The 12,309-nt window shown below is 36.1% G+C and overlaps 1 protein-coding gene across 2 annotated transcripts in view; it reads left to right on the top strand.

The window, feature by feature from the left end:
• The window catches only part of ube2f (ubiquitin-conjugating enzyme E2F (putative)), a 40,622-nt gene extending 28,517 nt beyond the window's left edge, over positions 1 to 12,105 (top strand). For both annotated transcript variants that reach the window (XR_003596316.1, XM_028024061.1), the window contains one exon: positions 10,863 to 12,105. Coding sequence is in view for 1 of the 2 variants with exons in the window: in XM_028024061.1 (XP_027879862.1) it covers positions 10,863 to 10,913 (51 nt within the window). In the remaining variant the exon portion in view is untranslated. The remainder of the gene's footprint in view (positions 1 to 10,862) is intronic.
• The last annotated feature ends 204 nt before the right edge of the window (positions 12,106 to 12,309 follow it).

Genomic DNA, 12,309 nt, shown 5'->3' with positions numbered 1-12,309 from the left:
ACCTGTGAAGGCAATGTTGCAGTAATCGGTGTGACTAAACATAAACGCATGGATGAGTTTCTCTAGATCTAGTTGGGACATCAGTCCTTTAGTCCTAGAGATAATCTTCAGGTAATAGAAGCTGATTTTAATTGATTTTTAATTGTCTTCATGTGTCTCTGAAGGTTCAGATATGAGTCAATCACTACACCCATTTATCTTTTACATTCTGGTCAATTATCCAGTGTCTAAAAGTAGTAAGATTGTGCTTAGAGACACATTTTCTACACCTTTCAAAATAAATAACTGCCTGGAGATTGGTTTCTAACATACAAACACCCGACACCATTATACAAGTGTATAACTTTGTTGCTTAGCTGATCTTGCTAGTCCTATTTTAACAACATAAATCAAGTATAAGCGAACAATGGAACAGGCAGAGCTTATCAATACCTACAGCTGTAATATTTATACAAAAATGACCATAAGACTGAACTACAGTGAAACAGGTGAAGAATTCTCATACTATCCTCACCGTAATGAAAAGTACACATTGGTGCTTGCAACACAAGGACTGTAGAATCTTTTTGCCCTAAACCATGATGTAATATGGACCGTCTGTTCACCTTCTGTTCAAGTATAACACCTTGGAGAATCTGTAACTGCCTCTGCACCACAGTTCACTTCCTCCTTTCCTGATAAAATCTGTACATTTCCACTAATTATACCAATCGTTTGCTGAGACCACCTGTCCTGGTCTCTACCCTCATCAGTTATCTCATGTGGTTTAGCTTTTCATCAAGATTTAGTCATGTCAAGCACGTTGACACACAATCCATTTACTCCATCCTGATTGGAGCTCTGTTCTCCTCATCAGCTTTCTTCCTGCCAGCTCAAAACTCTGTGGGCCTGTGTAGACCCTCATTAGGGTACCAAAGGTAGAACAAATTGATCCTCTTTGTCTCAGTGTGTAAACAGAAACAGAGCTCACTTATTGGGTATGTAGTCTATAACTCTTTGCAACTCAACAACATCTGGTCAAGTTTCAGTGGATTATTCTATACTATGAAAGTACATTACAGATGATCTGTATTCAGCTTTGTCTTTGACAAGCCACTGACATGACTGGTCCTGCACTGTGGGGGGAGGTCAAATGCTCAAATATGTGTCTGCAAGTAAACCAGACTTGGTTTTAATATATTTAACAGAGAATTGAGTCTTTAGTTACATTTGTGTGCTCTGCCCCATTTTTCTCTTCTGCAGTGAATAGTGCATGGAGTAATGTGTGTTTGAGACATCTAAACTAAACTGCAGCATAACACAGCACCCTCCACAATAATTGGCACCTCTGTTGAAGATGTGTGAAACGCACTTGAATACATTCTGATTTTTTCACCTTTACTTGAGAAGACCACAGCATTTTATTAGAATACATTTATTTAGCTGGTATAAAAACAGCTGTTTCTTATACCAATAGTTATCTATTCAGTTAAAAAATACAATAATTTTTTAATGTCGGATTTCAATTTGAGATTATGCTGTGGCAATAAATGATTAATTTTAAGATTCTTCTGGTACCTGCTGGGATTGATGTACATAGTTCAGATGATTTATAAACAGTATTTTATGTTAGTGTATGAAAGAAAGTAGAACATCTTTGAACAGTGAATTTTGCATGTGGAAAACTTTCTAGATAGCAATATGGATTTAAGGTACACAGTTTTGAGGTTTGTTTCATCAAAGAAGCAGCTTTTTTTAAAACAAAAATCTGTTAATTTAATAATCTAACTGTTTCTTCAGCAATTTCATGTACTGCAACAATAAATACATTGCTGATGTTTCTAGGAAAAAAAACATATTGACAAACTTTCATCAATAACTTGACATCTGGCAAACCTCACGACTGTTAAACCACCAAGCCTTACTGAGCCTCACACAAAGTTTCCCACTCACTATATCCTATAGGAGAGCCACACAGTAACCATAGAAACAAGGTGTGGAGTTGTGGCAGTCGGGCATAAACAGTGTCTGATTTCACTCAATACTGTATTTAAGTTTAAAAGAAAACCTGAAAAAGTTGCAAATGTACATAATAATAGCCACTGTTCGATATCGCCATCACATAGAGTCATTTAAATCAGTCACCTAATGTCTCTCTTTATATTTTATATATGCTGGCAGATGTGGTAGTGAATAAAACTCTTTGGTGTGTTTAGCCCTTGCATTTACACATCTTCAGATCTTATTTATCACTGGGGAAATTTTATCATGAGGTCGTAATTCATTTCTCTGATGTGATTGTGTTGAAAGGATAAATATTTGGTTTCATTATGCATAAATCAGTTGATTAATACAAATGATTTCAGTGTCAGATCAGAACTACTGTAGTGCAGAACCAGTTCCTAACTGGTTCTATAACAAAATCTGTCACCAAACTGCTCTCCTTCATTAATTATTAAAACCTTACTTTATTTATTCTGAGGTTCAGTTAGACTTTGCAATCCTTGGAGACTGCTTATCTACAAAAATCAACATATTTTTCTTTTTAAATATACAAGCAGACACATTATTATTCCCTGTCAAATTTGTAAATGCTGCCTTAAACTACAGTAAGTATTTGTGGCCACCCGATTAAGAGTGCTGGAGGAGTTGGGTGCACCATTTCAGGAAGGATTTATAATTAATAACAGTCATTAATAAAATAGCTGACACTTTTTTAAACTGAACTGCAAACAGTGTTTATAAATTCAGCTGGAAAAGGTTGAGACATCTGCAGTCAATTGAACCAGATTCGCAGCATTGTTTTATTCAACTTCTTTCTAAATTTGAAGCCCAGAGTTTCATAACTGCCCGAAATATGACTGAATAATGGGAAATTAACTAAAAGTCTTGCTATCATAACTTAGTTGTTAGTTTTCAAAAACCCTGGACAAAAGTTCTTCTTCCCCCATCCCCACAAGTGTTGGTGCGATGGTTGGTTTATTACTTTATGTTATTTGTTTTACCTTTGATTTGATGTTGGTGCTATGAAAGTACTACTACTGTTTTAGGACTGGAATTGCAATTCTTCACCTCTTACTTTGTGAAGGTTGATGGAATAAACCAATGGGAGTCCATTAACATAGAATAGATCATAGATAAACCACTGCACGTTTTGAACAAAGGAGTTCAATTGAGAAATGTCTTTTCATGGTAGCATTTGTTTTCTCATTGAAACTTTCTTTTGTTTTTGTTGCAACAGTCATTGCTGAATCACTCTTTTTGATTCACTGCTTTTCAGTAATAAATGTAATGAAAATTTTGTTTTTTGTATAAAAAATATTCTTGTATGAATCCAAATGTTGAAAAAAGCTCAAATCCACCATTTTTAACTTATAATCTGCCTTTAAATCACTCTTATTTTTTTTAGTCTGCTTCATGTTAAAAGTAGCATCTTTTGGGCTCTAGTTGCGCTTTATTCTCATTCAGAAAGTTACTGTTTGTATCCATAAGGTTTAATTTACCTCCAGATGTTTGTGATCTGGCTCATGCATTTTGAATACCTGTACATAACCCTGGAGGAGCATAACAATCTGTTGTTAGTGAAATGGTCCAGGGAAAAGAAAGCTTTATTTACTTAGTGTATTCAGGCCAAAGTAGGTAATTTGCCATTTTCTGCTGAAGGAAAACTTTGAAACAAAGCAAAGGTAAATGTGTTGCTTATGTGATGACACTAATTGGGTTATTTCACTGATTGTTGTTCTAACTGAATTTGTGTGATGTTTTAATTAGATCATCTCTTTGTTTTCTCCCACTTTCCTTTGACGCATTAGTTGCTGAGCATCGAAATGTCAGTTTAGGGCAAGGTTTTTCAGTGCGCTACTCTGTTACTTGAACTAAAAAATACATGTAAGGAGTCCTAATTGTGTCAAAGTCAAGCATGATGTTTGACATTTTCACTTTTTCGTTGCTGTCGGCTCACCTTGCAAACAGTTTTCCCTTGTAACGGAGAAGAAAAAAGTTGCTTGATCTGATTGTTTCTAGTCTTGACGTCTGTCTTAAATAAAGATTTACAGCTAAGTTCACAAAGGGTTGCAGAGCCAACATCTCTGATATACATGTATTGCAAGCAGTTTCCCAGAAGTACAGGAAGTAATTTAAGGGATTGTTAAAGTTGGGACATGATGTCCTTTTTGTACCTGAGAAAGCCAGGAATGAAAGGACACTTGCATTTTTTTTTTCAAATCGACTAACACCTTACTTTTAGATTTTAAAACATTACAAACACTTTTAAACATTGATTTTCAGGGAACCTATATCATTAATATAGCATTTTTGTAGAACAATTTTTTATATTAAAGATTTATTTAAACTGGGTGTTAAAGCAGTTCACTGACCCCTGAACTGAAGGACAACCTGCAGTACTCATTCCAGATTTGACTTTTTCATGAGTTTTGTATTTCTACTTTACAGATAATATTCAAAGCCAACTTCCTCTGTGAATCTGTTTATGTCATTAGATTGTCATTAGCAGCTAAATTAGCCAGTATACTTACCAGATCACCCACTTAGATCTGATAATGAAGGGATTATACACACTCTGCGTCGTTACTTGTTAGTCAAATAGGGCTTGTCCAGCAACACAAGTTTGAAATGCATCATTACATTTTGAAAATTACTTTTACCAGCTATAAAGCTAATATTTGTATATTACAAACAAAGGCTGATACTTATTTCCTAGTGACACCCATATACCTATTTCCTTGTCTTGCACCGATTGCTTTTTCCTTAATTCAGCTAGTTTTTTGTCTATTCCTGGGAGTAGTGGCCCACTCCTTTAAGAAACTGATTCATGTGAATTTATTTTATGCAAGAGACATGTACATCATTTGTTTTTGGCATGATATTTTTTAAGGGTGAGCATTCATAAAACCAAATGTTAAATACTCGGTGTGCAAAATAATCTAACTGTATTTGTGTTTTTAATATCAAATTTAATTAAGTTTTTACTTACTTTTGTGCAAGAGTAGAATTAATTATAGTCAAATTTACAGCATAATGACTGGTGTGATATTAAAATATTTTGAATTGAGAAACATAGTACAATGTAGTATTTTTCTGTTTTGAAGCATACATGAAGTGATGCCTGCTTGGATTTTTCTACCCCATTTCAGCCAAAGTATAAAAAAAACAACAATAACAAATAAACAAAAAGACTTCTTTTATTGTTCACTGTAAGGAAATAATATCTTAAAACATCTTGCAGACTTGCAGCTGACTTCCTGGATTTTATTGTTGTCAGTCTTAGTTATATCAATTCATGCACTTTATGGTACTTCAGGGGTTTTATTTGATGATTTTTTTTTCTTTACAGACTCTGAGAACAAAAAGATCCAGTTGCTTACAGCAGGTTTTTTCTGAGTCAGTTCACCACTACCATTTTTTAAAAAACCTTACTGGGTCACATAGATATTAAGCATAATAATCACATTCTTCTCGCAGTTTTGAAATGCCAAAAAAATGTTCAGTAGAAGAGCATACTCTGCAGAAATATGTCTCCTCTGTGGATAGATTCATAAATATCCGACGTTTTTGTCACTGGCAGGCGTCCAGCATTTACATCTGTGTTTCCACACATCATTTTTAACTCCGTATGTTGCTCTTCCCTCTTGCCGACATGTTTAGGCTCACGTTCTCGCTTCCTCGCTCGTACCCCAGTGACCACTCTGAAGCCCGGCGCTGCCTGCGTGACTAACTCGCTACTGGAACTGATGCATTGATGTCAGTGCTGCACACTTGAATGTGAAAAATCCTGTTGGAGAACAACATTATCACAGAGAAATGGCAGTGATTTAATGGCCAAGACCCCTGGGGTGATGGATGAGTAGATGGAAATAACGAGTATAAAAGATGACAAGAAGGGAGGGTTAGAAGAGACTGGTGGGCTGATGCTGCATAGCACCAAAATAAGAGTGTGACGTCTTTACAAAAATAACAATTTGCTTTTAAATTCAGGTATTGAAAACTTTTTCAGGCAGATTTCTGCCTCTAATCTATTATTACCATAAATCAACATTGTGATGCAGGAAATCTCACTGTGACACCATGTTGGAGTAGTTCTATTAGGTTTGTCCTAATTAGTTTTTTTTTTAAAGTTTATAGACTTTTGTTCCTAATTGTCTTTTGTTGAGTCGTTGCATGTTTCAAAAATTATTCTCTCTGGTTTTGGATGCTGTGCAGAGGAAATCCTCATTCTTGCTAGTGGTAAAAGATGCGATCTGCTTCAAAAACAGTCTAAAAGAAAAATCACTGCATTGTTCTTATTGTCTTGTTTTTGTTTTTACCACAACAGCAACGTAAGTGAAGCTTAAATACTATATGATTAATCACATTTAATCTCTTTTAAAGTTAGTTACAATTTTTCCATAATACCATAAAAATAGTTGTTTAAACTTGAAATTGACTGTGAAATAGCAAAACTACTGTCTGATGTGAACTACACAATACTCTATCAAAAAGACTTTGTGCTGCTAGTCCAACCTTGAAACCATCAGGGGGTGGAATATCTCAGTCATATATTGTTTATTCCAGTGTTTCTACGTTAGAAGGTCAGACACTAAAACCCTCTGAAGAAATGTGAGTCTTTTGGGAAACTTTCTGAATTTTAAATGGAGCTTTTTGTGCCCCAAGGTAAATCTCACTCAGATAAAATAAAAATGAGAGTTACTAATAATGCAGAAAAGGCATATTAGACATGTAAATGAAGAAAATTGTGTTGCACTGCTTATGTGAAACATTTCATCCCATATTGACAAAATATAGAAGTGTTAAGGAAAGAAGCATTTCGAGAAAGAAGGAAATTTGGCATCTGCCATATTCTATGGTAATATCTGTTGGTAGCTTATCTACAGCTGAGAGGAACCGGTTCAATTAGCTCACTGGGAAGGCCCGCACTGGAAGTAGATGCCCAGTCAACCCAGTACAGATAGTGGGAGAGAGAAGGACTCTGTACATGTCTCCCACCCCAATCATGAAGTTTTGCTGGACTGGAGAGCAACTTCAGTGACAGACTGCTGCCTCCTGGGTGCACAAAGGAGCGTTATAGGAGATCCTTCTTCCCAGTGGCTGTTAGAATCTATAACAAGCTTAATAGGTGTTTACATCCTGGCAGGTATTTGCAGTTTCTCTACTTCCAAGTAACATTTCTGCTGTTATTTGCACCTTTTTGCATGGCTTTATTTTCACTTATTGTAAATAGTTTGTTGTCTTGAATGCACACATACACATGCACACCCCGTACATTTAAAAAAAATTCTACCCAGTTGCATATTTCTTTGGATCAAAGTAAGCTACTTTTGATAACTGCACAATATCTTGAGTTGCGATTTTACCCTGGGTGTATAGTATGTAAGTCTCAATTTATTTTTTTTATATATATTTTATATTTTTATCTTCATGTGAACATACAGTATATACCTGTCACTTTGCTGTTGCTGTACCTAATTTTGCCACCGTGGTAAAATAAAGGATATTTTTATTTAATTCTAAAATCAGACCTTTGGGAAATACTTTGAGTTTTGCTGAAAATGTTCTGCTTCTACAATAAATTTAAACAATTAATTTGTTTAAAACGGTTAATCATAAACACAACATTCAAACCCCAGATTCACTCGTTTTTCAATTAGATGTAGCAAAAGTGATCAAAAAAACTATTAAATATTAAATTACGTTGGTCATACTTATGGTTAATACAATGTCATGGCTGTTGTTGAAGTTAATTAACTTCCCTAAAACATGTCTGTGCTTTGATAATGTTTGCCCAGTGATCCCATTTAGAATGGTTTCTTTCTTATCTGTTGCCTTCAGCTGAATGAACAGTTTAGTTTGGCTTTGTCCGTCTTTGTATGTTCTGCATAAAAGGCTGCACTTTAACAAGAGAGCTGTTGCAGTTCAAATTAACAATCTCTAGTCTTTGATCCAAGTCCAGGATGACGTGTGCACGGACTGCAAGGCATTCTCTGTGAGGTTTCACCAAATATTTGGCTGAAGGGATGTAGACACAAGCAACCAAAGCCAATAAAGTCTCTAGAAAACACAGCAAGCTGTTGTGTGAGGAGAGATAGGCAGCAAAATGTCAAAACAGAACAAGGCAAAGCGGTCATGCAAAGAGCTCCCTTGAGAGCAGATTTGCCCGGGAGGTATGGGTCAAAAGAACTATAGAAACGGATTGACACAACGGTTGCATTGTATGTGTGGTTGAAAAGGTGAAATACACATCAAAAAGGTCTGATCAAGTTAAAAGAGAGCGAGTTAGAAAGAGATGGCAAACATGATTGGCAGGAATGTGACCAAGGAAAATTCTGCTGCTAGCACGAATTCTGCTTTGTCACAGTTTTATCCATTGAACGCTTGTTCAATGACGGTGTTTAATAAAAACCAGAAAAACTGAAGTGTTACTATGCTTACAAAATTACTACAGAGTATGCAATCTGTCACCTTGAAAAACTGTGATTTTACCTGGCGTGCAGTAGCTCAAATGGGAAAAAACCGAAATAATTTAGTTGTCTCTATACAGTCAGCTGAGGCTCAGGGATGCTGCCACAGCGACCTTCAACTCTCAACAGCAGTTCAGAAGACACATCGCCACATCGACAAAGGGAATCATCATTCCCTTTGTCAGCTCACCATTTATGCAAAGCATACAAAGAGGTCATAATACAGTTTTTCATCTCTATTTACATATATAAATTCTGTCTATAGAAAGATAGAATCAAAGCAAGAATAAGATTAAAATCTCAATGCAGAGATCAGAGGAAGAAGGTAGTGCTCAGCTTCCTCACAATCTGATGAATAAATTAAATTATTATAGTAGTTATTCAATTAAGAACTGTAGAAATTGGGGATGCACCAAGACGAAAATTTGGGCCAATATCAATATCCGATATTAATATTGCTGCTATTGAACTTAACCGATATTTACTGGTATTATGTATATTTCACTACAGTTTTGACACCTTGTGGAAAAAAACAGATGCACATAAATATTGGTTGTTCATATCGACCCTGTTTCATTTATCGGACCGATACCAATATGTTAAGAAATGACTAAGATTGGTCTATACCGATGTTGATGCCAATTTATTGTGCATCCCTAGTACAAATGTACGTAATTCCTCACCACGTCAGATACACGTTCCTTAAAAGTATTAATTTCTCCTATGGATGCAAAATCCAGACAGTGGAAACAGACTAATTTCCATATAAAACTTGTCAAAAACTTCTGATCAATCTCACACCATTTCCCCTCACAACATAGGTCAGAAGACCAATGTTGAAATAGTGTGACCAGAGCCAGGTGTCACAATTTTCATCACTGCTCTATATCAATGACAGACAATTTCAGCACTTTGGAGAGAGTAAATGACAACCTTCACTCTAGGTGTGTTTGATCTTTCTTGGCCAATGATGTGGTTTTGCTCATTTTCTCCATAGCACCAGGTCAATGGGATGCTCTGAAGAAGTTAACAATAATCTCTTTGGTCTTCCTAATAGTTCGGAAGACCAAAGGGACCAATGTCCTTACACCATTGGAGCAGTGTAAGGACATTGTAGTTGGTTTACCACCTGTAGTTGGTTTCATCATTGTTTGTTGGTGATGAGATCCACCACATCCACATCATATAAACTTAATGATGTGGTTAGTGCTGTAGATGTGAGTGCGCAGTCATTGATCAGTAGTGTGAAAAGCAGCAAGCTGTGTTTCTATATTAAACTGCCTGATGTACAAGTTTCATTAGCAGACTGACTGCTGTTTGCATCACTCAATTTAATTACAAAACAAACCATTATTATCAATTGTCTTGACTCATCAAAGTGGTTGGCATTTTCTTCATCTTGACATAAGAGTCCTACTTCATGTTATTCAGTCCCTGGTCATCAGAGTCTGAGACTGACCCCACGAAAGAAAACAAGACTCACCCATCGCCTTCCCTTGGGATTACTTAGTTTAGTTCTGTTGAATCCCTGGATGGCAATAGGATCATAAATATGTTATTTTATGCCTTAGGCAGTCTGTAGCCCAGCCAAAGAACAAACAAAGGTCACATAAGTCATACATTCAGATTCAGGAAAGACATATTTAGTTTCACATTTTGGGAAATGTTTAGAAAGTGAATAAATTTCCACAGAACTAATGCATATTTAATGTACTGCTGCAGAAAAATGCCATGTACCCTAAGTGAGTTGTTTTTTATGGCTTTTTTCTTTGAAAAGATGCTTTTCTGTACAGTCTTAATATCTTCCCACTGAAGAAATATGACTCACTAAATGCATGGTGACACTGAAGAAGGATATATTTATATACATATGACTAATTTGTGACTTCATTATGAGTCACATCACCCCTGGTTATCCTGGGAATTGTACATTTTTTTGCTTTTGCTTTGTTTAAGGATATCCAGTAGCTTACTGTTTATGTGTTGCCATAAACAATGTCTTTCACTGACCATTTTGTCAAAAACAAATCTTATAATATGTTTTCACATTAGAACCACAGACATTAACGGGTGTTCTATGAGAAACTAATAAAAAGCAGTAAATGATTGAGAAGTAGAAGACAAAGTCGCAATTTATTTACTTGTGTTTGTAAAAAATGAACTTTTTAAATGACCTTGCTTTTCTTGCTTTCACATTTCAGTTATGTGCTACTTCTGTTTGTGCATCACATAAAATCAAAATAGGTTGCCTTGAGGTAAATGTGAAGGATTTTAAAGGTCATCAATAGTTTTTTTATGGGATTTTAGAGTTGCACATACGGCAATAAGAAGCGTGTCAATAGTGTTTAGTCCTCCATGACGCTCATCTTATCTTTCCCTCTTGTTCCCCCTCCCATCTTTTCCACTCAGGAGGATTTTCGAAGTAAGGTTCAAGATTACATCAAGCACTACGCCAGATGATAGATGGATCGGCTTCCCCAAGCAGCCGTGCGACAAACAACCAAACTGCTCTACCTTGCCTCTGCTTATCTGGCCGACTCCTCCATGTGTGAAACAGCAGCAGACTCTTTGACTCTTACTACTCCCCTCCACCTCTACATGACTCTGCAACCCCCGCAATAAACTTCACACTGCAGAAATAATAAAAAAAAATAGTAAAAAACTAAACAGAATTATGAATGCTTCAAAGGAAGGACTTGCAAACAAAATATATGCTTTAATTATGCTAATAAGTTGATTGTTACAGCAGCAACAATGTCTGAGTCTGCGCCAGCGCCTTGCTAAGGTGAACACGAGCCTGTTGGGAACGAGCCGTGGCAGGAAAAACACAACATGGAGTCTCACATGATGTTTCACCGAAAAAGATCAGAAGTCACACTTGGCTGTTTTTAAATACAAGCTGAGAAAAGAACAAATATCTGTTACTATCAGCTCTCTGTTTCAGTGCCTGCATTGTTTGTGTTGCTTATGAGAAAGTGCATGGGGGGTCTACAAATGTTCACACATACAAAAAAACAAAACAAAAAAAACACGCGTCATATGTCGTCGTAGAGGGTGAGCATACACACTCACACACGAAGGTTCCTCATTAGACAGCATGTGAATGATGACGTTTTGTTTCCGTTCTCAGAGCATGTTTGTGTTGTCCTGTGCTCAGCATTTAAATCACCTCTAATCTCTTTATACGTTGCTTCCAAGTTCTCCAGGTCTTTTTCTTTCGACTTTGTTGACTTTATTACCATATTTTCTAATAATTTACAGAAATTGGGGGTGGTTTAAAATCTTTGCACAGTTCTCCAGCAGGTTACACACACAAAACATCTCATAGAGATAATTTGAGTGTTTTCATCTCCAGATACATAAAATACTGCCATGAAAAACAAAAAGCCACATGTATCTTTCTTTCTTTTTTTTATTTAATTCTCACCCCCTTCTCATCTGCGCTCTTTACACCTTCGTATCTCGATCACGGCGTGTATGAGAAGCTTATTGCAAACTAACAGTGCAATCCAAAAGTGCTTTGACATCTCACTGGTAAAGTTGGCTTTGTACTTAAATACTATCAAGTTTTAAATGAAATCATGAGGACTTTAAATGACTGGTTCAGATTTAATTTTTGCACCCATGAGAAATAAATAGTGATGGAATTTTACCTGCTTGGTTTATTTTCCAGTTTCTCTTGATTTAATTAATAAGCAATGGAACTGAAGTTACATCACCTTACTTGACATCTTGTAGCTAAAATATTTGGGGTAAAACTATCAGCAGTTGATAAAAAGTTGGAAAAACATGAACTTGGTAGAGTTCAGATGATCCTTTGGACATCCTGGATGCAAGAATCTGAATGACCAGGTCT

Source organism: Xiphophorus couchianus, chromosome 7 (genome assembly GCF_001444195.1).
Source record: "Xiphophorus couchianus chromosome 7, X_couchianus-1.0, whole genome shotgun sequence".
In the NCBI taxonomy this organism is placed as follows: domain Eukaryota; kingdom Metazoa; phylum Chordata; class Actinopteri; order Cyprinodontiformes; family Poeciliidae; genus Xiphophorus; species Xiphophorus couchianus.
This window is presented reverse-complemented; position numbering and strand designations above follow the sequence as displayed.